The sequence below is a fragment of the Etheostoma cragini genome, chromosome 2, assembly GCF_013103735.1.
Source record: "Etheostoma cragini isolate CJK2018 chromosome 2, CSU_Ecrag_1.0, whole genome shotgun sequence".
In the NCBI taxonomy this organism is placed as follows: domain Eukaryota; kingdom Metazoa; phylum Chordata; class Actinopteri; order Perciformes; family Percidae; genus Etheostoma; species Etheostoma cragini.
The window spans coordinates 22,292,529-22,313,690 of record NC_048408.1 but is presented as its reverse complement, the minus strand read 5'-3'; the positions used below and the strand labels follow the sequence as shown (position 1 = coordinate 22,313,690).

The window sequence follows — 21,162 nt, the reverse complement described above, 5'->3', positions numbered from 1 at the left end:
GCTGCCTTCAAGTGCTACTCGTACACATGTCTCCTGTCTTTGTACAACTTGCAGAGCAGTTTTACAAAATTGTGATAAATGTGGATCAGTGTTTCCCAAAAGCCCAAGATGATGTCCTCAAATGTCTTGTTTAGTCCACAACTTAAAGATATTCAGTGTATTGTCAAAGAGGATTCAATAATATTCACATTTAGCAAGCTGGAATCAAATATTTTTTACTTTTGTCTAACAAAATTACTAAAACCCACTAATTGATTATCAAAATAGTTGGCGATTAATTTAAAAGTTGACAACTAATCGATTAATCTTTGTAGCTCTTTCTAGGATTTGTTTATTGTGGTTTATAGCATTCAATGGGACTGCTTGTGATGTAGTATGCCATGTCAGAAATAGCAATGTTGTCAGGATAATTATGTTATCAATAAATGGACAGAGACCACTGGTATATCTCTCCCTTTGTTTACGAGCAAGTTGAGTCAAATTACGGCACTTACAGGAAAGCACAAAATATGACTAACGTAATCCCCCAAAAGTAGCTTATTTATGAGTGAAATACAGTCACAAGAGGGTTGATACCGTCTCCTCTATGTAGTCAGAGTCGACGTTGATGTTGATGTCATGTCTGTTCAGGCTGGGCATCTCCTCCGCCTGCCCTGCCCTCGGAACATCCTGTGCCTTTCACAAGGTCAGTTTGTAGTGTCTCAAAGGTTTGTCTTGTTGGAACACTGTCTGTATTTTGGCTTTCTATGCAAACAGTTTTAATATAATCAAGACAGTGATAGGTAAATTATAATTTCTGTAACAAATGTCCAGGGCAATGGGCATGTACATGTAGGCCCACATGTGGGTATTGAATTGTTAATGTAGCCTAATTGCACAAGGCTTGCCCAACAAGTCACAACAACTTTACATGAGTATTTTCATTTTAGGCTAATTCCACTACATTTATTTGACAGATGTTGGTACTATGTAGGCTACTATACAGATTAAGATTTTGAGTACAAACATAAAAAACACTGTACATAATGTTACATGTTAAATAGCAAAACAGAAGTTTCCTAAATGTTTTGCTTCTGACTCACAACGGCAAAAAAAGGTCATTTTATTGTAGGCTACTTATACTCTTTCTTTCAAACAATTTTTAATAAATGACTTTTTATTGGAATGGAGTATTCAAACTTCTGTTTCAGTACCTTTACGTTAGTGAAAAGTCCGAAAACTTCCACCAATGTTATAGCCAGCCATATCGAGTTTGGGGAGACTGATAAGGCAAGGTATGTTAGAGTACAGAAATTATTCCGACAGCCCCTGAAGGCAGCACAACCTCAACGTCGATGGGCGTTTCGTGGCTTAACTGTCACAGTTGGGAATGTTCGAGCCGTTTATGGAAAACTCTCGAAGTTTCCACGCGGTTTATAAAGATAATACTCGGCGGGGCAGCGTTTGTAAGTAGAGACAGAGTACAGCTTGAGGACTTGCTTCATAAACAACCGTTTCCGAACATTTGTAACATTTACTAAACAGGCCACTAGATGGTCAAAATGGGTAAAGACTACTACGGCATTTTAGGAATTAAAAAAGAAGCGTCGGAGGACGATATAAAGAAAGCGTATCGTAAGCAGGCTCTGCGCTTCCATCCCGACAAAAACAAGTCACCGGGGGCCGAAGAAAAATTCAAAGAAATCGCTGAAGCTTATGACGTTTTGAGCGATCCAAAGAAAAAGGACATTTATGATCGTTTTGGTGAAGAAGGTAAGGTTTTAATTAATTGCATTATTCTGAGCGTGAAGCTAGCCAGCGTTAGGTTTACACAGTGTTGTCTTTATGCTAATGTACTTTCTTTGGATCTCAGTGAGATGAATGTTGAAAATGCAGCTAGATAACGATAACAGTTGGACCAAACAGTGTATCCCAAGTGTAGCTAGCTAACGTTAATGGCGCTCCCTGCTCCCCTCGGCTCTGTCCTTCATTTAAGGCTTGTTGTTAAACTAGGAAAGGGGGCAAGGCTCTGCACACAGGAAAACTCACATGCATGTTTCTACAAGACCTCTGTGACAAAGCATAACTGAAAATGTATAAACTTAAACGTGACGTGAGAGGAGCTGGAGGGTTTTTAAAAATACCTTGTTACCCAGAGCCCAAATAGGCTATTATGCAACTTAACCTTAATGCTATATGATCCATGCAGATAGTTACAGGGTATTACAAATCTCAACAATGTCTACTCCTAATTCCTTTTAAATCCTACAAGACTAAGGCTATCTGAAGTTGTTTTAGATTTTTTTTGTTGGATCATTGTTCGCATGATTAACAGCTCAAAGAAACCTTTAATTCAGCTATGAGAACCAGAGAAAGCTAACGTTATGTTAGCAACATTCAAAGTCAATACCATTGCACAAGTAGGCTCACCACATTCCTGACGGTTTCGTCACATCACGGTATTCCGGAGAGTTGAACTTTTCTTGAAAAGAGCTGTCACGTGATCCGGGCACCATGTCTACGGACTGTTCGTTCAATATTTTTCTGAATGATTTACCTAAAATGTGTCAATCAAACCTTAAGTGTGTACGACCTAGCTACCCCCAGAGACAGATACAATAATCAGGCGTATCTTTCCACGCATTGATATCTGATCAATATCAAGATTTTCACAAAAAAATCCACATGTATTGCAGGCTGAAGCGGGATGTGAGATTATCACTTTTGTGAAACAAGTAAGTGTATGTGTTAGTGTTAACGTGTTGCGAATAATTGTAAACAGAAGCTTTGACTGCATCCTTGTTGCTATGGTTACAACATTTTTATACAGGCTGATACTACGTAGCTGGCTGCAGAGCATTCATTTAGACCAGTAAATAGACTGTTCCAGTGAAACTAGTTTACTAGGTGTCCATTACCACATTAAAATGGACACCCTGCAGCCAATCGGAATCGTGTATTCACCCAGGCCGTATAAACAATTGATTGTTTTTCTCACTCAGGTCTGAAAGGCGGAGGCCAACCAGGGGGTGGTGGATGTGGGGGTCCTGGTGCCTATAGCTACAGCTTCCAGGGCGACCCTCATGCCATTTTTGCAGAATTCTTCGGTGGACGTAACCCCTTTGAACAGTTCTTTGGTGCCCGCAATGGGGGCATGGATGAGAATATGGACACTGACGAACCTTTTGCCCGCTTTGGAATGGGTAGTGGTGGGATGGGGGGTGGAATGGGCGGGTTCCCTCGCTCTTTCAGCTCTGGTATGGGAGGAATGGGTCCTCACACTAGTGTTGTTAAGAAGCATCAGGACCCCCCTGTGGTTCATGATCTCTTGGTGACCTTGGAGGAAGTTTTGTCGGGTTGCACAAAGAAAATGAAGATCTCTCGTAAAAGACTGAACCCTGATGGGCAAACGATAAGGACAGAGGATAAAATCCTGGAGGTGCAGATAAAGAAGGGGTGGAAAGAGGGCACCAAAATCACGTTTCCCAAAGAGGGGGACGAGACTCCCACGAACATTCCAGCTGACGTGGTCTTTGTGTTGAAGGACAAGGCCCATCCGGTCTTCAAACGTGACGGCTCGGACATCATTTACACAGCAAAGATTTCACTCAGAGATGTAAGTTTAGATTGCCTATAGCTTGTATTTTCTTTTTGTCACTTATTATTCTTAAAAACACTGTGTAAAAGCGCTTGAAGACAAATCAAATAATTTTTTATCAGCTGAAAATCATGTGTAGAATGAAAATCCTACTAGTGCTTATTCATGATTTATGTTGGTATTTTACCTTTCTTTGCCCCTCTGTTCCATCAGGCTTTGTGTGGCTGCACAGTCAACGCACCCACACTAGATGGCAGAAAGGTGACTGTGTCAACAACGGATATTGTGCAGCCAGGGATGAAGCGACGCGTGAGTGGCGAGGGGCTGCCTTATCCCAAACGGCCCGATCGTCGAGGCGACCTGTTAGTGGAGTATGACGTCAGGTTCCCAGAGAGGCTCAGCCAGAGTGCCCGGGACACCATCGCTCACGTCCTCCCACAATCTTAAGCAAGGACAACGGCCATCTGGGACTTTAGAATTATAGCACTAAGCTGCCAGCTATTTTTGTGTCAATCATCACATGGACATTTATGTGCCGTTATAAATTACATCAGACAATAAAGCCTGAGACAGATGTGCATAAACGGTCAAGCATAGTGTAACCGTCTTGAGACGGTACTTGTCATGAATGACTACAGCATCGCATCAGAGTAAAATTTAAATATGAGTTGTTTCTTTGGTTTCCTGAATAAGATTATATTTTGCTTAATTAAAATGAGACTATTTATATAAGGGCAACTTTTCATTCAAATAAAGTTACAAAAAGGGCAGTAGCCTATATATTTGTTGGACTAAATTTTGAAGCATTGTTATGAAAGAACATTAAAGAAATGCAAATTGCAGCGTTAAGAATTTACCAGAATGGCCTTCCAGTTCTTCAGTAATGTGTGACTTTTCCCTGCAGCTACTGCTGCCACCACCAGCGAGGCTCCTAAAGCTACATTAGTGGGATGTTTTCTCTTTCCCTTTAGAGGGTCTAGGGTCAGAGTTTCCATTGGCTATAGCTCATGTTTTCTGTAGGGGATGAAGACATACAATGGCCTTAGTTCAGCGTAAATCAAAGAAAACCATATCTGACCAATGACTGGGTCTAAGTGCCAGTCTTTCTCTTGCTAACCTCATTAAAGACCGTTATTGCGCCAGCTGATTTCTGTATTAAACTAGGTTTGCTGGGATGCTGTGGAAACACTGGATGACGTTTCCTCAGGACTGTGACTTATCTTCTAAACTGGTTGTGATGTATCAAAATCATGTTTGTAAGTACATACATTAAAGAAATACAGTCTTGGAAATACGCTTATTTCCTTTGGAGTGAGGTGAGAATAATACTTCTTCTGTCCAAAACCTTTGGACAGAGCCAGGCAAACAGTTTCCCCCTGCTTTCAGTCTTTATGCTCAGATAAACTAACTAGCTGGTAGATCCAGTTTTGAATAGAACGGAAAGATATGAGAGTGATAACAATCTCTTCTCTAGCTCTCCTAAAAAGAATGTGTGTATTTCCCAAAATGTCAAACTATCTCAGATTTAAGGAGAGCAAAGGCTTACATCCCTTTCAAGTACATCAATGGGAAAACAGGCTTCTTGTGTCCGTCTGCACCGTGAAGTTTGAACATCCAACCAAAGCAACAACTTAGTTCAATTAAAAACTCTTAGTCATAATTGTTTGTCATATATATTTATGATACATTTATTTTGAGCTTTAAGTGGAGGTTATTGCAGTTTTTTTTAGCCAATGGGAGTGACCAGAAAACATTAGGTAAATAATTCTGATCCTTGCTTTTTAACTAAACAAAATACAAAAAGCAGCCCCCTTTTTATGCAAATAATATCCATACAGTTACTTAAGGGAAAACTCTTTGTCATATGTTAAGTCAGTGGTCAAGCTAAACCTAAAAACTAGAAGGGGGCAATGTTGGTTCAATGGTAACTGCTTTATATAACTAAATTCTCTTTAAACAAACCCAATTTACTAAAATTGCCCTCAGTCTGCCCTCTAATACCCGTGGTACAGTCAGCAGACAGACAGCTTGTTGACTTAGATGCCCTCCGGCTTCATGTCCTGTAGATGCACTGAGGCCCACATAGCCAGCTGCAAGAGCCTGAACAAATTTCACCACTGAATAGTATCAGTCATGAGCTGGCTCTTCAGAGAAAAGGGGGCTGAAGAAATACAGTACTGTAGGCTAAATTCTCTGTTTTTCAAAATGTAGGTAAAAAGGCAATGTAAAACAAAAAACATAGCTGCATAGTTACATCCTTGTAGCTTTTCTGAATATTCCCAGCACTCGCATGTTATTGCACTTGACTACTTAGAAGAAGATTGCATTTTACTGACATTGCCTAAAATTGCCAATTGCCTTGGACTAAAATTTTCTTTTACTTGGCTTTAAACCTGGATGAAGAATGATGATTCCTCATGTTGTTGTGTTTTGTTGCTTCGCAGGTGAGTTTTAATGTGATTTTTAGATTAACAAATAACTTGTTTTAGTTGTGAAAGTTACAGTATATTCTGAATTCATAATTAATCTACAAGTACATGAGAGGGCATCCTCAACCTTACAGTGTTTAATGAACTATTGCTAAATAAATTAGTTAAAGTGTTTATGCATTGATGAGCTGCAATAATAACATTTGGTATGGTGTTTGTATCGGGGAAATTGGTCTTAGGGCGTTTTCACACCTGCCTTGTTTAGTTTGGTTGAATTGAACCCTGGAGTGTTTTCCCTCTCGGTGCGGTTTGTTTGGTCAGGTGAAGGCAGCAATCACACTCGGTTGCGTACCAAAACAACCAAACGGTCGATCGTTTGTGGGGAGAACGTGATCCGACCAAGATCGGTTCCAACTGCAGTATAGCTGTACATGACAACCAAGGAGAATCACGCTTCAAATGTACAAACTCATCAAGTCATTCATACCAGAGTAAAGGAACTAAAGATGTGTAAACAGCCTAATTATCAATTACAGTAACTTTTAAGTTGTAGTGGTTGTCTCTAACAATTCCCTAAACATTAGAATCAGTTTACTCTTGGTCTCTTTATCAGCTGTGACATTTCCTGCAAACTTTAGCCTATTTAATTCAAGTCAAGTGGCTTTTATTGTCATTCATTGTCATACACTGTATATTGTCAAACAAAACAACGTTTCACAATGGATCAAGTGGTGTTATTTGAAATATGTAAAAATACCGACATTTGAGTTAGGTTGCATTTAGTTCACACACATTATAGATTCTACATAAAGTGTATACTATACTTAAAGTAGAGCATTTAGGACAAGGGACAGGACAGACAAAAAAAGACAGGGCACAGACTCGTATCACAGCACTGATTGTTAAAAGTTAGGTTCACCGTGAAGTGAAGGTAGAATATACAGAATTTAACAGCAGAAAAAGTGAAAAAGTGCATTTCAGTTCAGTGTGAAAAATGAAATGGTTCATGTGTTTGTTGTTCAACAGTCTGACTGCTTGAGGGAAATATCTCTTCCCCATTCTGGAGTTGTGTGCAGATATACTGCAGTACCTTCTACCTGATGGCAGTATGGAGAAGAGTGCATGGGATGGGTGTGTTGTGTCCTGAACAGTGCGTATGACTTTGTGCAGACAGTGGGTGTTGTAGATGTCAGAGAGGGAGGGAAGAAACGCCCCAGGGATATTTTCAGCCTTTTCAAATCAAGGAAATGTACAAAACATATCCTTTTTATAAAATACATTGAGACAATTTTAAAAACCAAAGTTGCATAGCCTAATTGTGTCGTTGATCACACACGCTTACTTTTAAATGAACTTGTCAATGCACATATATTTTTTGATATAAAAGAAAAGAATAAACCCAGCGATGGAAGGCCACTACTCTACAGCTGTAACCAAGCCATTTATTTTTTTATACTGCAGTTGTCTGTGCGGAGGTGTCAGAAGTGCTGGAGGTGAGCGGCCATGTTGGAGGAGAGGTCTCCATCCACTGTTCTGGTAGCTGGACCACAAACAACAGCTCTGAACACTACTACATGTACTTCTGCAAAGGAGTCTGCTCCAGAGATTCCAGTCTCATTCAACCTGCGAGGAAGAGGTTGGCTGGTGCGCGGCAAGGGAGATACAGCATGGAGGTCAACAGAGGAGATGGAGCCTTCAAAGTGACCATAAAGAGGCTGAAGAGGGTGGATGCAGGGAGATATTGCTGTGGAGTGGAGAAAACGTTTGACGTGTTGCGCCAGGAGGTCAATCTCATAGTCGTAGAGAGTAAGTTTTTGGCTAGATGCATTAAAGTTCTTTCAGGATTGGTAATTGTGAGTGAAACAAAGCTTAAAGTGCTCATGTTGTGCTTATGTTCACAATTCATTATTGTATTTAGAGGTTAGATCAGAATAGGATTACATGTTGATTTTCAAAAAACACCAGATTTGAGTTTTACTGCACATTGCTGCAGCTCCTTTTTTCCCCCTGTGTGTTGAGCTCTCTGCTTTTGCTACCGTGTGAGGCTTCACACTTCTGTTCCATCTTTGTTGGGAGTCACACATGTGCAGTAGCTTGGTATGATTACATACATAATATGAGCACTTTAAAGTGTGAACTGTCGGTTACTCTAAGATTATTAGGTAATATTGACTATTAAACCAAACCTTGCCTGTGATAGAAAGCGTTCCCTTATACATAATTCCCTTTATACATTTTTGTCTCAGTGCATGCATTGTTTCAGTCTGGTGCAACACCGGTAATGCTGCCACTAGTTAGCTTAGCGTAATGAATGGAATCCTATGTTGCCGGTTAGCATGTTGTGAGTAAAAGTAAGCCAAAAAAAAATAAATTAACTCTTGTGGCCTGCGTATTCACGACAAGTACAAATATCTATGCCGATTAAGACTAGACAATTTCCTAGGCAGATATTGACATGGGACCACATTGGGTGGAAGCATGGCCGAAGCAAAGCGCAAAGCGTACCTCCTATGGAGGCATTTTCTTGCTAACAGGCCATCACCCGCTGTTGACATTCAAATGACTACCATTCAATTTGGCGTCACTTTGACAGCGAATAACTTTTCATCGGAGGTGTTTAAAGACTTTTATTTGTCCATTGTTTATTTCTAACGAAACAACAATGTATAAAAGGCTCCATTACCTTGTAATAACCTCACGTTATGGCTCCGTACAAGGCGTTTTTGTAAAAATAGGCTAATGATTGTCATAACCAAGCGACTAGCTGTCGCATAGTCAACAAATTACAGTACAGTACAAGAGAAGCTCGCAGGCAGTTTCGATTTACATTAGCTGTTTTAGTTCATCACTAATGTTAACTTGCATTTTGGTTAGCAAAACTTAGCCTGTACGTATGTTATCTCCTTACTTACACCTACGTTCTTCGCCTCTGCAAGATTGGGAATGATTGAGATTTCTCTAGGCACAGCTACCAGAAGACTTACAACTTTCCGTCACATCTCAGCGTCAAGCTCAGTTGGAGGCTGCACAGTAACTCTCAGCCATCACCTGAAAAGTTGCTTCTAATAGCCCTCACTGGTCTCCGTTGCAAATCTATGTCATGGCTTCCATTAATTTTACTGTCTATGATCCTATGTACACTCAAATCAGTTGTGCATTGTGGGTATTTTATAGTGGACTATAAAGTAAATGAATTTAACCGCTGAAAATTCTAATGCCACTATCGGTTTCAAAAACACGCCTTATCTCATATATACTATTGATTGTGTCTGCAGCATGGTCCGCAGGCTCAAACCACCAAGTTTTTATTTAGCTGACAGCCTGGTCTTGCTTCGCCCGGAAAGTCTGAAATCATTATACATACTGCACATGTTTTGCTGCAACAATATCACATGAGCACACACAGTGTTCCTCACCAGTTATCCTCTGTCCTGTTCTCCCGAAGCTTCCACTGTTCCTCACCAATCTCCTCCCTCCACCACCACCCTGCAGACCAAAGCAGAAACTCTGCCCCAAGGCAGCTTTCCATCTAGCACTAAACCGTCACCAGCAGCAGCAACCCACCTCAAAGGTAGTACAAAATCACTATTAGCAGCAGTTCTCCAGTAGCAAACTTCAAAACAGCCACTTCGAAGTTTTGCATATTAAAATTCCCCTTAATAATACTGACTTGATCTAATCCAAAATGTGCTTTAGGTTTTGTTAGTTTTCTTGGATGTTTGACCTCCATTGTGCAGAATGATGTAGGTGAAGAGTTTGATACTTGAACACTGTTTTTGCATTCATCTGCAGAAGGTGGGAAGTTTCTGTGCTCAGCTTAAATATGAGTTCAATGCCTGGAAGTACCAGCAGGATTTCGGAAGACAATCATGGTCCGATATGTAACTTACACAAGAGTGATTTGAAAACGTGAAGCTTCCAGGTATCAGACACTGACAATTAACTTTCCAGTGAAGAAGGAGACATCTTGTTTCCATCAGTTGAACTTTTAAAATAAAGAGCCCATAGGCCTTATGGTTCCAGAGTTATTGGCCAACAGGAAAAGACTTGGTTACAGCTCCACCAGGTGTATACAAACGCTACACAACATTGTAAAATGTGTAAATGTTGATTGTGTAGTTTTGTTATTATATATTTTATTTCAGGTTTATTTAACAGGGACAATGCACACTAATAATACATTTATGATACAATTTTGTACACAAGACAGACATCTGTATGTTTAATCAAATTTTGTAACCTTAAAAGTTTTTAAACATGACAATGATGATAGTGTAGGAATTTCCTAGCAAGTATTTCAAGAGGTTTTTTGTTCATGGAGTGCATTAACATCATAGCGGCCCTTGTTGACATGCATGTCTGAAGTTTGCCAGGTTAAACTTAATGGGATTACAAACCTTTTTAATAATGTAATGGTTTTTATTTCTAACAGTGCTGTTTCATTAAAAAAAAAAACACTAAACATGTTGGACCATGAGCAAAAAAGGTTATAGTAATATTATTATGTGTGAAAAGCCAACAATACTGTAGTGCTTTTTTCCCCTTACTCAGAGCAAAGAGGTTAAAATAAATATAATTGACTACATTTTTATTTTGTTTGGTGCACCTCAAGTAAGCTGTATTGTCAGAAGCACAAACATGTATGTCTGCCTCTGTTTGCAGACACCATAGTGGTCATCATTGTTTCGGTGAGCCTGGCTCTTCTGGTTTGTGCCATCATACCTCTTATATTCTACGGAAACTGCCGGCGTAATTCGGGTAAGGTAACACACACACACACAGACACACACACACACACACACACACACACACACACACACACATGTTTTATTAAATCTTGTTTGTTTGTTTCAGAAGGTCAGAACAAGGGTGAGGTGAGTGACCCATTTTGTCATTTACCAATTATGAGTAATGCTTTAAACAGTCATAAAAAATAAAATGTTTATCTTTGTGACTGTTTTAAGCATTAAAGTTTGTTTGCAGATAAAATTAAAGTTTGCAGATAAAACAATTATTGACGAGGATTTTTATTGACTTACAGTCTGACTACTGTGAGGAACATGCAGAAGTTGCTCCTGCTCCGGCTGCAGTGAGGCTGCGGTCTGTAGAACCAGGTACTGATCCAGAGTCCAGTGTTCAAGATGCCTCACAGTTTGCTGCTGTCTACCAGGCACTGGATTCCAAATCTTTGGACTAAGCAGGGTTGTTTCTGTGTCTGACCTGAAAGCTAATCTCACCCTCTTCTCTGTGTCAAACACATGTTTGAATATATTTCTGTGCATATCCTTTCTTTGGATGTCTACTTTTTTACTTTGTAAGTTATTTCTCTATTTCTTACAATGAATAGCAGCAGTTACCTCCTTGCTGTCCTTTTTAACTTCCACATTAGGAATAAGGTTACTGTGATTTTGACTTATTGAACACGCCTCTGTTAGACACGTCTGGTGCTGCCTGATGAAAGTAAAAACTGTTTTGTTAACGGGACCAGTAAATTTGCAGGATGTGGCTTATATGTTGCACAAATGGGTACGGAAGATTTAAAATATCTAAATTAAAACAAATCAAACTAGGAAAAACAGTGAAAGACAATACACTTGGTCATATGTGTTTCCTATTTTTAATACATTTTTTGTAACATAATGAAATGAAAAACCATATGTTGAGTGGCAATTATTTAGCTTTTTTGTCTGAATGAGTTGTTTTTCATTGTGTTATGAATCTTCTACGCTACATTTAAATCCCAACCCAGAAAACAAGTTGAAGAAGTGTGTTGCATTTCAGTGTTGAACACCAGAGGGAAGGGAGTGTTTGTTTTTGGAAAATGTTTTTGTCATTATTACACAGTTAATTCCTACACAAAAAGGAAATATAAATAACGTGTGTTTTTATTAACTATATTTCTTCCCATGCTACCTGAAGAAATGGTAAACTTCAATATTTGGCACGTTGATATCTGTGTTGTAATTCTGACTGAAGACATCTTTGGTTTACTCCCCTCCAGTGAACAAATAATCCAAAATGAGGTAGCTGATTTATTAGACAAAAAAGACAAGGCTTTCATGACAACTGAATAAGATAGCGGTGTGTTTCAGGGACAGAAATACAACAAATTAATGCACACCAGACAGATAACACTACATCCTCATCAGAGAGTACATTTCTGCTAATAAAGTTCAAAGTAGTGTTGCAGTAAGCCCTGCAGAAGGTGCTACACACGCATCAGAATTCAACCACCCTCCCCTTACACAAGCACCTCCTGACAGCACCATGACTGTTATCTGTAGAATCCTTACAATGGCAGGGTCTTAGACACCATTTCAAGTACTTACAAGGTTTAATGTCAACCATTTCATCTTGGCTTACTTCTCTCGTTGCTGTATCATTTTGGTTTAGGCTTTCTTTGTTGCTTTAACGCTTTAGTGCGTAACTCTTTGATATTAATGAACATCTGCTTCATATAATCCATTGCCAAATGAGTTGCTACAAAGCTAATTAAGACTATCAACTCCACACAACTCTCTCTGTATTTCTCAGTAGGGATATGTTCAAAAGATTGTGTCATCTGCCAACTTTTGCAGAAACTTGAGTGAAGATAATGACCTCCTCTGAAGAGTCCATCATGTTTTTTTTAATCCTCTGTGCCCTTCTTGGCTACTAGCAAAGGTATGGGGGCGGCTGTGCGCTAGTTGTAAGTGGATTGTTCTAAATATTGATAATATCAATATCAACAATAGTATAGATATTAATCAAAACCAGTGTAATGAGACTGATACTTTACTTTTAGTTTCTCTCCCGAATGCACAGCTGCGGTTTCATCAAAGTGGAAACCTGCCTGTGTGTCCTGGTAAGTGACGCTGCGTTCAAGTGCTGCTCCGGTCACAGCCCAGAGCAGGCACACTTTGCTCCTTCTCCCCCATCTTGGGATTTCATGTTGTACTGTCACGTGACTTAGCGGCGCCAGGCAAACAAGCAATATTTTAGAATTATAACGGTAATGATAATAATAATAAAACAATAATTAATACTACAAGTTGTGAACACAGCACTGACATATCACTTTCATACAACAGGCTTGTTATGGATAACAGTTACTTATTTACACATCCAGCAGTTGGGGAGCAACATTAAAAAATGTTCATCTTTCTGTCCTTGAGATGAATGTTTTGCCAATATTCACTTTCTCCAGCTCTGGCTTGTTTTCTTTACCAACTTTGGAGGGAAATATTAGTCTCTTTAGCCTGTCTGTTGCTGAGCAGGTGCACAGTGTTTTTTTTTTAGAGACTTTTCTCTGATAACAGCTTACAATTGAGGTAACGAAGTAAAGAGACTCGTGAGAGTGAACCAAAACAGTTACGGACTTGACAGCTGAACAATGAGCCGTTTGAGTACCTGTCATATGGCCCATTGCTCATTGGGGGATTGGCTTCACCTGCTGGGAGTCTATAGAGAGCCTGAGTCCCGCCCCTTCCGGTGGACCTCATGGGACCTTAATTCAGAAAACATATAGTAAGGTATTGAACAGGGAAAGGAAAATGATTTTTTGATCCCGTTTGAATTGAGCCATGGATTACTAATATGATGTTCATCTATTTAAAGAATCATTTTTCATCCCAAAAAAGTCTCAGTTAGCCGTAGGTTTGTCATAGTACCACTTAGTCTATTGTCTCACACAATTTATGTCACCTACTGTAGCTTGATGCTCAACTTGCTCGCCAGCTGGCTCGCTTAGCTCTGTTCCAAAACACATGTAACGTTATCTTACTTGATGTCTTTCTAATTACATATTTTCACAGTCTTATACTTCAACAGTTTAACAATAAACCCGTTCATATTTTTTTGAAGACAGGTCCTATGGACCGGAAGTAGAAGGGTGTGACTTCAGCTCTCTATAAAACTCGGTCTGGTCTCACTCTCTCTCCAGTCAGGCTGGTGCCATGCTAACACCCCAAAGTGTTATTTTGTTTGGGTTCATTGTGTTTAGTTGAATCCTTGTTTATGTAAAAGGTTGATGAGCATTTGCCTTCCATAGCTACCCAACACCAACCATACACTACTGATTACTGACATCACATTCAGTAGTTTAGTTTAGTTGTCTTTAATAAAGTTACTTGTTTATTGAACTTGTGGTGTGGCCCTCCATCCTTTATTATGCTCTTAAACAAGCTGGGCAAAACAGCTGAAACTCACTAAAAATCTCCATAAAGCCCAGGGGAGCTGCAGCTTCAGGTGATAATTCTCTGTGGATTCATCACTATGTGTAACCCTTTAAATGTTTTAGTTTGATACATTGTTATTATATAAATATAAATCTTAGCCGCTTTAAAACTTTCTGCATTTTTATTTACATACACTATACTCAATTTAAATTGTTCATCAACATTTCAGTAGTAGAGATGAAGAAAAACAGTGTGTAAGTTAGTCTGCTGTATTAGGTCTGTGACATATTGAATTACAATTATTTTCTTCACAATTCAGTGTATCGAGATCACAGATACTGATAAGCAACAACACTGAAACTAAACTTTGTCATACATCAGAGACACAGATCGTCTCACTTCATCTTCATCCACGCATGTTTCTCTTCTGTCTACAGCCCCTGACTTCCTCTCTCATACAGTCAAAACCACAGAAGGTAGGCACATAGTTGAGAGATTACCCAGATGTTTTTTTCAATTGCAAGGTTGTGCATGGAGGGAAGTATGATGCCATTTAACCATTGTTCAGGTTTCTGAATAGCCAAATAGACAGAGCCTGGTGAAACTACCCAGATTAAGATACAATAGTTACAAATTGTAACGCCAGATTCTGGAGCTGGCACATTCTCAATAAGAATGAAGACCATTTGCATCTTCTGCTGTCTTCTATATGGTAAGTGTGTTAAAGGAATACATCCATTGATTTATCTAAACAAGTCAAAAATGCTTTAACTCTTGTACTACGATTTCATTTTGGTAGTTGCTGGGATAGAAGGAGCAGACATCACTGTAAAGGGATTCAAGGGAGAAGATGTTTCATTTCAGTGTTCATACAGACTTGCGTGGATCAACAACAAATACTTCTGCAAGGATCCATGTAAAGACAGTGAAGATGTGCTGGTGACTGTGCGTTCTGGTGGAAGAGTGATGTCAGGGAGGATAGCTCTGGTGGACTCAGGGAACGGAGTCTTCACTGTGACCGTTAGTCAACTCCAGCTGTCAGACTCAGGGAGATACTGGTGTGCAGTGGACAGGCCTGGTTTTGATACATTCACTGCAGTACATCTCACTGTAAAGGAAGGTACGTTTATTTTTATTTTTATTTTTATATATTTAACCTTTATTTAACCAGGAAGTCCCTTGAGATTGAATTCTCTTTTTCGAGGGAGACCTGGCCAAGACGGCCCACCAGTTACAATATAAACAGAAATACAGCATAGACAAAATCACACATAGAGGAAAGGAACAGGTCACATGTGGCGGTTGCATTTTAACATGGCCTTAAAATCATTTAATGGGACTAGATCATTTAGATGGAGCAAGTTTTGCAAGTTATTCATGCGTGGTCTTACCAGTTTTACCTTGAGTGACTGCTTTTATTTATTTTATTTTTTTCATTTCCCCATCTGTGGTGGATTTGACGATGTACATTTATTCAAGTGCAACTTTACTTTAGTATACTACTTTAAACATTGAGAGAAATATGATAGTTTTCACTCTACAACATTTATCTGATTTGATTTGATTTAATTTGTTTAATTGCATTAAGAATGCCTTACACAGGAAAAGACAGGAAATACAATCAAGGATAAAAACCAATAAAGTCCAGGACCTTTTAACTTTGTGGTCCTAGTCTGCTAGAGTTACTTTACTAATTAATATTTTGCACACAAAATCTTGGCAAGCTTTGTAAAAAACTATACATTTTTGCGTAATTAACCAGTGGTTCCCAATTTTTATGGGCTTGTGACACCATAGATCACAGGTGTCAAACTCTGGCTCTCATACATTTTAATCCAGCCCACATATCAATATAGGTTCACAATAAATTTTTGTCTGCCTAGTTGCATGCTGCACCAATCCAGAAAGACGGCAAACTGTTTTTAATCTGCAATTACGTGACACTCAAAGCAGAATTTTTCCAGATTTTGCAGAATTTGGGACTCTGAAATTCCCACAGAAGCAGAGAGTTTCAGGCTGTGAAACAGGTTGCTGTGAGTCGGCTGTTTGGTAGCCTGCTTTTAAAAATGTTGTTAGAATGCATTGTTTTCCTTGATTTGCTACAAAGTTTTTGGGGCTCTATGTGGACCAAATTGCATGTAAGACAGGTATATAAGACGAACACAGTGCAAAATATTAACTTTTATTGGTTATCAAAAAAGCATGTCAATAAACTACAAATGTCTGGCCCTTGATGGGAATTTCATTTACCAGTGTTGCCCCTTAGGGAACTTGAGTTTGTCACCCTTGCCTTTGATTATTTGTGGCTTTTCGTTTCATGTTTCACAAATCCAGTTCCACCAAAGACAAATTTTAAAACTTCCCAGGTTTTAATGAAAACTCTCTTTTTTTGTTGTTGCTATACCTGATGTTTTTGTCCCTTTTTTCCACATTTTTTTATCACACTTTCAGATGTGACATGTTTGACGCTTCATTTAAGTCATAGTTGACCAAGATCCATTTTCTTTTCTAAAATAATGTAAGATTGAATGAAACACCCAAATTAAATCAAAACAGTAAAATGATCATTCATTTTACTTGTGAAAAGTGTTTTATGGAACCATCCACGTTATGTTTTTGATAAGACAAGGATGGTAGGCCCAACAGTGTTGACAATTATTGACCTATTGCATTAGCCAGTATCTTGTCTAAAGTACTGGTGAGAAGACTGTTACCAAAGCTTGAACTGTATGTCTTTTCTTCTGACTGTCAGTTTGGGTTCAAAAGAAAGCATTGAATCTGTATATCTGTGTTCTTAAAGAGTTTTATGTTTTATAATAGATCAATTGCATTTGATAGAATTATTCGTTATTGGTTGTTTGTAAAATTGTTAGGTAGAGGTGCCCCTAAATTTTTTGTGAGAATTTTATTGTTTTGGTATGCTCATCTAACATTTTAGGTTAAATGGGACAACGTTGTATCTGCTCCATTCTGTGTTAGTAATGGAGTACGGCAAGAAGGTATTTTGTCTCCTATTTTATTTAATGTTTACATGGATGAATTATCAAATCAGCTAAATAGGTTAAAGACTGGCTGTCTTGTGGGCCACATGTTGTTAATCATCTTACGTGTGCAGACGATCTGGTCCTGCTCTGTCTGTATAGTGCTGGGCTGCAGCAGATGCTGAAGGTGGGTTCTCAGTATGGCCTTGATTGTGACATAAAGTGTAAAGCTAAAAAACTTTTCCGACGTGCTCTGACTCTGTGAAGTGGCCTTTGTTTAGAACCTACATATCACCTCTACATACTGCTCAACTGGGGCCTAACTATAAGCTTTAAGAGTATTCAGAGGCTCAAGGCAGCATACAATGATGCAATGAGGCTGAAGCTTCATGTCCGTAGGTGGCATAGTGCCAGTCATTTGTTTGTGTCCACTAAAGTACCAACCTTTGAGGCACGCTTAAGACAACTGATGTATAGTTTCATGTGTTGTCTGGACAAGTTAGAGAACCATATAATTGAAGCAATTGACATTGGTGCAATGGCCTGTATATCCTGTAGATGAATATGAAATTGTTATGTATGTTTGAATCTCCTTTTATACTTTTTTTACTGCATGATGTGTAATATGGACCTGTGTCTATAATAAAGCTTTATGCAATTTGGTTGAAAGAAACCCTAATCTCTGATATACAAAGTTTTTCAAAATGGGTCAAATTTGATCTAAAAAAAAGAGGAGGGTTTAATGCTCTATACTCACTCATGCATCAAAATTAACAATCTAATAATGTCATATATAAATTTACAGATACAGATGTGACAACAACTTTCATACCTGAACTTTCTCCTACATGGACACGTCATATTATTTCCAACTCCACGCATTTTACATCTGAAATGGGCACCAGTAGGCCTACAAAGTTTTCAACAGGTAGAAGGAACACATCATCAAATTTGAATCCTTCCAAATATTAATAATAGATAGAAAAACTTACAATAAGTGTTATTCTATTCAACCTCACAGCCATGAACAGCACTAATGGAGAAGGACAGAACATCATCGCAGGTGAGTCTCTATCTTTTTGGTGTGTGCATGCATGAATACAGCAGACGACTGACACTTGTGGATGTTTACAATTGTTGAGGCTTTTCTCTTGTTTTTGGTCAGGCATCCTGTTGTACCCTACAGTCTGGGCTGTTGCCATGCTCACAATTTTGGTGCTGACAGCAATGCTTGTCAGGAACCGCAAAGAAAACTCCAAACCTCAACCCCAAGTTTGGTCAGACAACACCAAACACGTCAGTGCAGAAATAATTGGGGTAAGAGACACAAACTGGAGATCGACACATCAACAACTCTGACCAGAGAAACATGATGGTTGTCTTGACAGTGAATGCAATTAAGCTGACGATGATTAAGTTTCCTTTCCTGGTTTCAGAGGTCAATGAACATAGAGGGGATATTTTAAAGTCTTTCAGTTCACATTTCTATTTCTCTTTATTTTGAATCTGTGGAGTTTCTGAATTGGGACGCTTCAAATCCCACATTTAATCAGTATTTTTAGTCATACAGGAGTGTTGTGTTAAAGGAATAGTTTGAAATATTTGTTGATACACTTGTTTGAGTTTTTGCTGAGAGTAACTGTAGATGAGAAGAAACAAGATTAATGTATTTCTGTTAAATACAAATCTGCAGGAGACAGTTAGCTTAACTCCAAGAAGAGTCCAGACAGTCTCTGCTCCATAACAAGAAATAGGCCCATACGGTACATAACCACCAACATGAAATATTGTTTTAAATTTTGATTTTTGGGGCGATTAAATTATGAGCTTTTTTGGTGAGTTTTAGAGATGCTAGGGTACTATAGTCAGAAAAATACTATAGATTTAATTGTTTAGTGTGTGTAAAATAATGATTATGGTTTACAGTATGTGTGAGTGTACAACAGTAAGACTTTATAAACCGTCCCCATCTTTACTATCTACAGTGACATATGCCCTTGTTGCATTATGGCTGAGTTTTGCAGTAGAAGGGGTCCAACTTGTCAAAGTACTGCCAGCTCACTTAGCTGTGAACATGGGGAAAAACTGAACTCTTCAGCTACAAACAAAACAAGCAAAAACTGTTTTGTGCAGTTTGTACAGTTTTTTTTTCTGGGTCTTGAATTTTTGTACTTATAAGAGGGAAAATAGGGTCAGCAATCAATTGGTACACTCCCAATTCATTTGTTTGAATTAATTACTATGAATTAGTCAGCTGATGAGAAATTTGTCTACCGGCAAACATATACAGTGGAACATATATGAACAATCAAATGTTTTTTTTTTTTTAACTATGAACAAATTATGAATGGTTATTATTGTGGGGTTGAACAGTTAAGAAATTCCAATCTTCCATTTAATTAGTATCAAATTACATAGTTTTCTACTGAAAAAGAACATTTTTGTTTTATATACTGTATTTAAGTTTGTAGTACATCATATTTGCAGAGCAAATTTTAATAAGGCTTTAGTAATAGTACTAGTAGTTTTCACATATGTTTTAGTGTGTAGATTCAGTACAGTGAAACGGTAAGTTGTGGACCTGATACGTGCAAATCATTTTTTCCTTTTTGACTTTTCAACAGGCCAACTCTAAGGAAGTGCAGTCGTTTAAAACGTTATCGAAGAGTTTCTCTCGTACTTACCATCCAACACAGGATCCACCAACAGCTGTGTCCACAGCAGAGGAATGTAGTGTATCCATGCACATCTATGAAAACGTCCCCTGCTCCCAAGGCACTGCTCCTTCAAAATACTCAGTTTCAAACGTCCAAGACACAGATGACATCAGCCCTAGGATCTACATCAAACCTCTGTAACTGACACAGTGTCAATAATATGCCAAGCTTCACAGGAGTGTTGGGCCTGTTTGTTAAACTATTACACATTGCCTTACAATGGCAGAAAGCAGTAATTACAGAAACAGTGACGTTGAGAAAAAACATTGCAAAACCCTGCAAATTCTTAAACTATGGCTTTTCACTGTCACAGACTTAAGATAAAATCTAAAGGGCACAGTAAAAAAACTTTTCATTGTGTCTACCCTATGTATGTAGGTCACTGTGTGTGTGTATGTGTGTGTGTGTGTGTGTGTGTATGTGTGTGTTCCTGACTTGGGCTATCTTACGATTAGGCTAAGCATTGGGGCATGTTTACCATTAGTCTTCAGGGGATGACTGTCAATGTAGTGTAAACGTCTGTGTGTTTGTATTTGACTGTTTCTCGCTGATGCAAGTACATATATGAATGTGTGTTTGCAGTCAGTGAGAGTGTGTGAATATAGAGAGGGAGCTTTAATCTTCAATATGTCAGCGGCAGTAATAAGAAGTTTCTGATGCCTCAGTGTGTAGTATCTCAAAGCTTATAATTACTGTGACTCCTAGGGGTCTTATTAATAAAAACACTGTGGCAGACAGCACTGAATACTGATACAATCCACCACATTATTATTTCCAGCACATTATTGTAAAACTGTGCTATTTCAGCAGGAGCAGCTAGTGATTTTGTACCTCCTAGAGTTAAGTATGTTTTCCTGACTTTTTTTTTTCTTTAATGTATGGTGCAAAGCTGTTTTGTATTTTAATTCAATTCAATTCAATTTTGTTTATAGTATCAATTCATAACAAGAGTTATCTCAAGACAATTTACAGATAGATTTGGTCTAGACCAAAATCCATAATTTACCACGACCAAACAGTTCTAGTTGTTCCCTCCAGAGCAAGCAACAGTGGCGAGGAAAAACTCCCTTTTAGGAAGAAACCATGGATAGACCCAGGCTCTTGGAAGGCGGTGTTTGACGGCCGGTCGGGGTTGATATTAATAGTGGCAATAACAGTCACAATAAAAGACAATGGAACACTGACTACAAATAGTAGTTTGGGGTATAGTTCATGGCATAGCAGGACACTGTGCGGCATAACAAGGCGTATCAGGATGTAGCATGGCATCTCAGGACGTGTAACAGGACCACAGCGACAGCT

The 21,162-nt window shown here is 38.7% G+C and overlaps 3 protein-coding genes across 3 annotated transcripts; all 3 read left to right on the top strand.

Annotated features, from left to right (window-relative positions):
- Positions 1 to 1,331: 1,331 nt before the first annotated feature.
- Positions 1,332 to 4,307, top strand: dnajb1b (DnaJ heat shock protein family (Hsp40) member B1b). Its single transcript, XM_034896217.1, has 3 exons — positions 1,332 to 1,752; positions 2,982 to 3,595; positions 3,791 to 4,307. The coding sequence occupies exons 1-3, from the start codon at positions 1,533 to 1,535 to the stop codon at positions 4,022 to 4,024; spliced, it is 1,068 nt and encodes a 355-aa protein (XP_034752108.1). The 5' UTR covers positions 1,332 to 1,532; the 3' UTR covers positions 4,025 to 4,307.
- Positions 4,308 to 5,538: 1,231 nt separating this feature from the next.
- On the top strand, positions 5,539 to 11,572 carry LOC117959385 (CMRF35-like molecule 9). Its single transcript, XM_034896497.1, has 6 exons — positions 5,539 to 6,021; positions 7,468 to 7,812; positions 9,452 to 9,577; positions 10,669 to 10,764; positions 10,861 to 10,880; positions 11,048 to 11,572. Exons 1-6 carry the CDS (start codon positions 5,982 to 5,984, stop codon positions 11,201 to 11,203), a joined length of 783 nt encoding a protein of 260 aa, XP_034752388.1. The 5' UTR covers positions 5,539 to 5,981; the 3' UTR covers positions 11,204 to 11,572.
- Positions 11,573 to 14,580: 3,008 nt separating this feature from the next.
- On the top strand, positions 14,581 to 20,874 carry LOC117959352 (CMRF35-like molecule 1). The gene is made up of 6 exons (XM_034896433.1): positions 14,581 to 14,874; positions 14,962 to 15,282; positions 17,955 to 18,071; positions 18,165 to 18,206; positions 18,309 to 18,460; positions 19,768 to 20,874. Exons 1-6 carry the CDS (start codon positions 14,838 to 14,840, stop codon positions 19,999 to 20,001), a joined length of 903 nt encoding a protein of 300 aa, XP_034752324.1. The 5' UTR covers positions 14,581 to 14,837; the 3' UTR covers positions 20,002 to 20,874.
- Positions 20,875 to 21,162: the final 288 nt, after the last annotated feature.

What these genes read in the sequence shown, in the direction of transcription:
- dnajb1b (XM_034896217.1), top strand. Translation starts at nt 1,533, where the DNA reads ATGGTCAAAATGGGTAAAGACTACTACGGCATTTTAGGAATTAAAAAA. An exon ending in TGATCGTTTTGGTGAAGAAG is followed by an intron (nt 1,753 to 2,981) that starts GTAAGGTTTTAA and finishes TTTCTCACTCAG; the next exon opens with GTCTGAAAGGCGGAGGCCAA. An exon ending in CAAAGATTTCACTCAGAGAT is followed by an intron (nt 3,596 to 3,790) that starts GTAAGTTTAGAT and finishes CTGTTCCATCAG; the next exon opens with GCTTTGTGTGGCTGCACAGT.
- LOC117959385 (XM_034896497.1), top strand. Translation starts at nt 5,982, where the DNA reads ATGATGATTCCTCATGTTGTTGTGTTTTGTTGCTTCGCAG. An exon ending in CAATCTCATAGTCGTAGAGA is followed by an intron (nt 7,813 to 9,451) that starts GTAAGTTTTTGG and finishes GTTCTCCCGAAG; the next exon opens with CTTCCACTGTTCCTCACCAA. An exon ending in AGCAGCAACCCACCTCAAAG is followed by an intron (nt 9,578 to 10,668) that starts GTAGTACAAAAT and finishes CTCTGTTTGCAG; the next exon opens with ACACCATAGTGGTCATCATT.
- LOC117959352 (XM_034896433.1), top strand. Translation starts at nt 14,838, where the DNA reads ATGAAGACCATTTGCATCTTCTGCTGTCTTCTATATG. An exon ending in AGGACAGAACATCATCGCAG is followed by an intron (nt 18,207 to 18,308) that starts GTGAGTCTCTAT and finishes GTTTTTGGTCAG; the next exon opens with GCATCCTGTTGTACCCTACA. An exon ending in TCAGTGCAGAAATAATTGGG is followed by an intron (nt 18,461 to 19,767) that starts GTAAGAGACACA and finishes ACTTTTCAACAG; the next exon opens with GCCAACTCTAAGGAAGTGCA.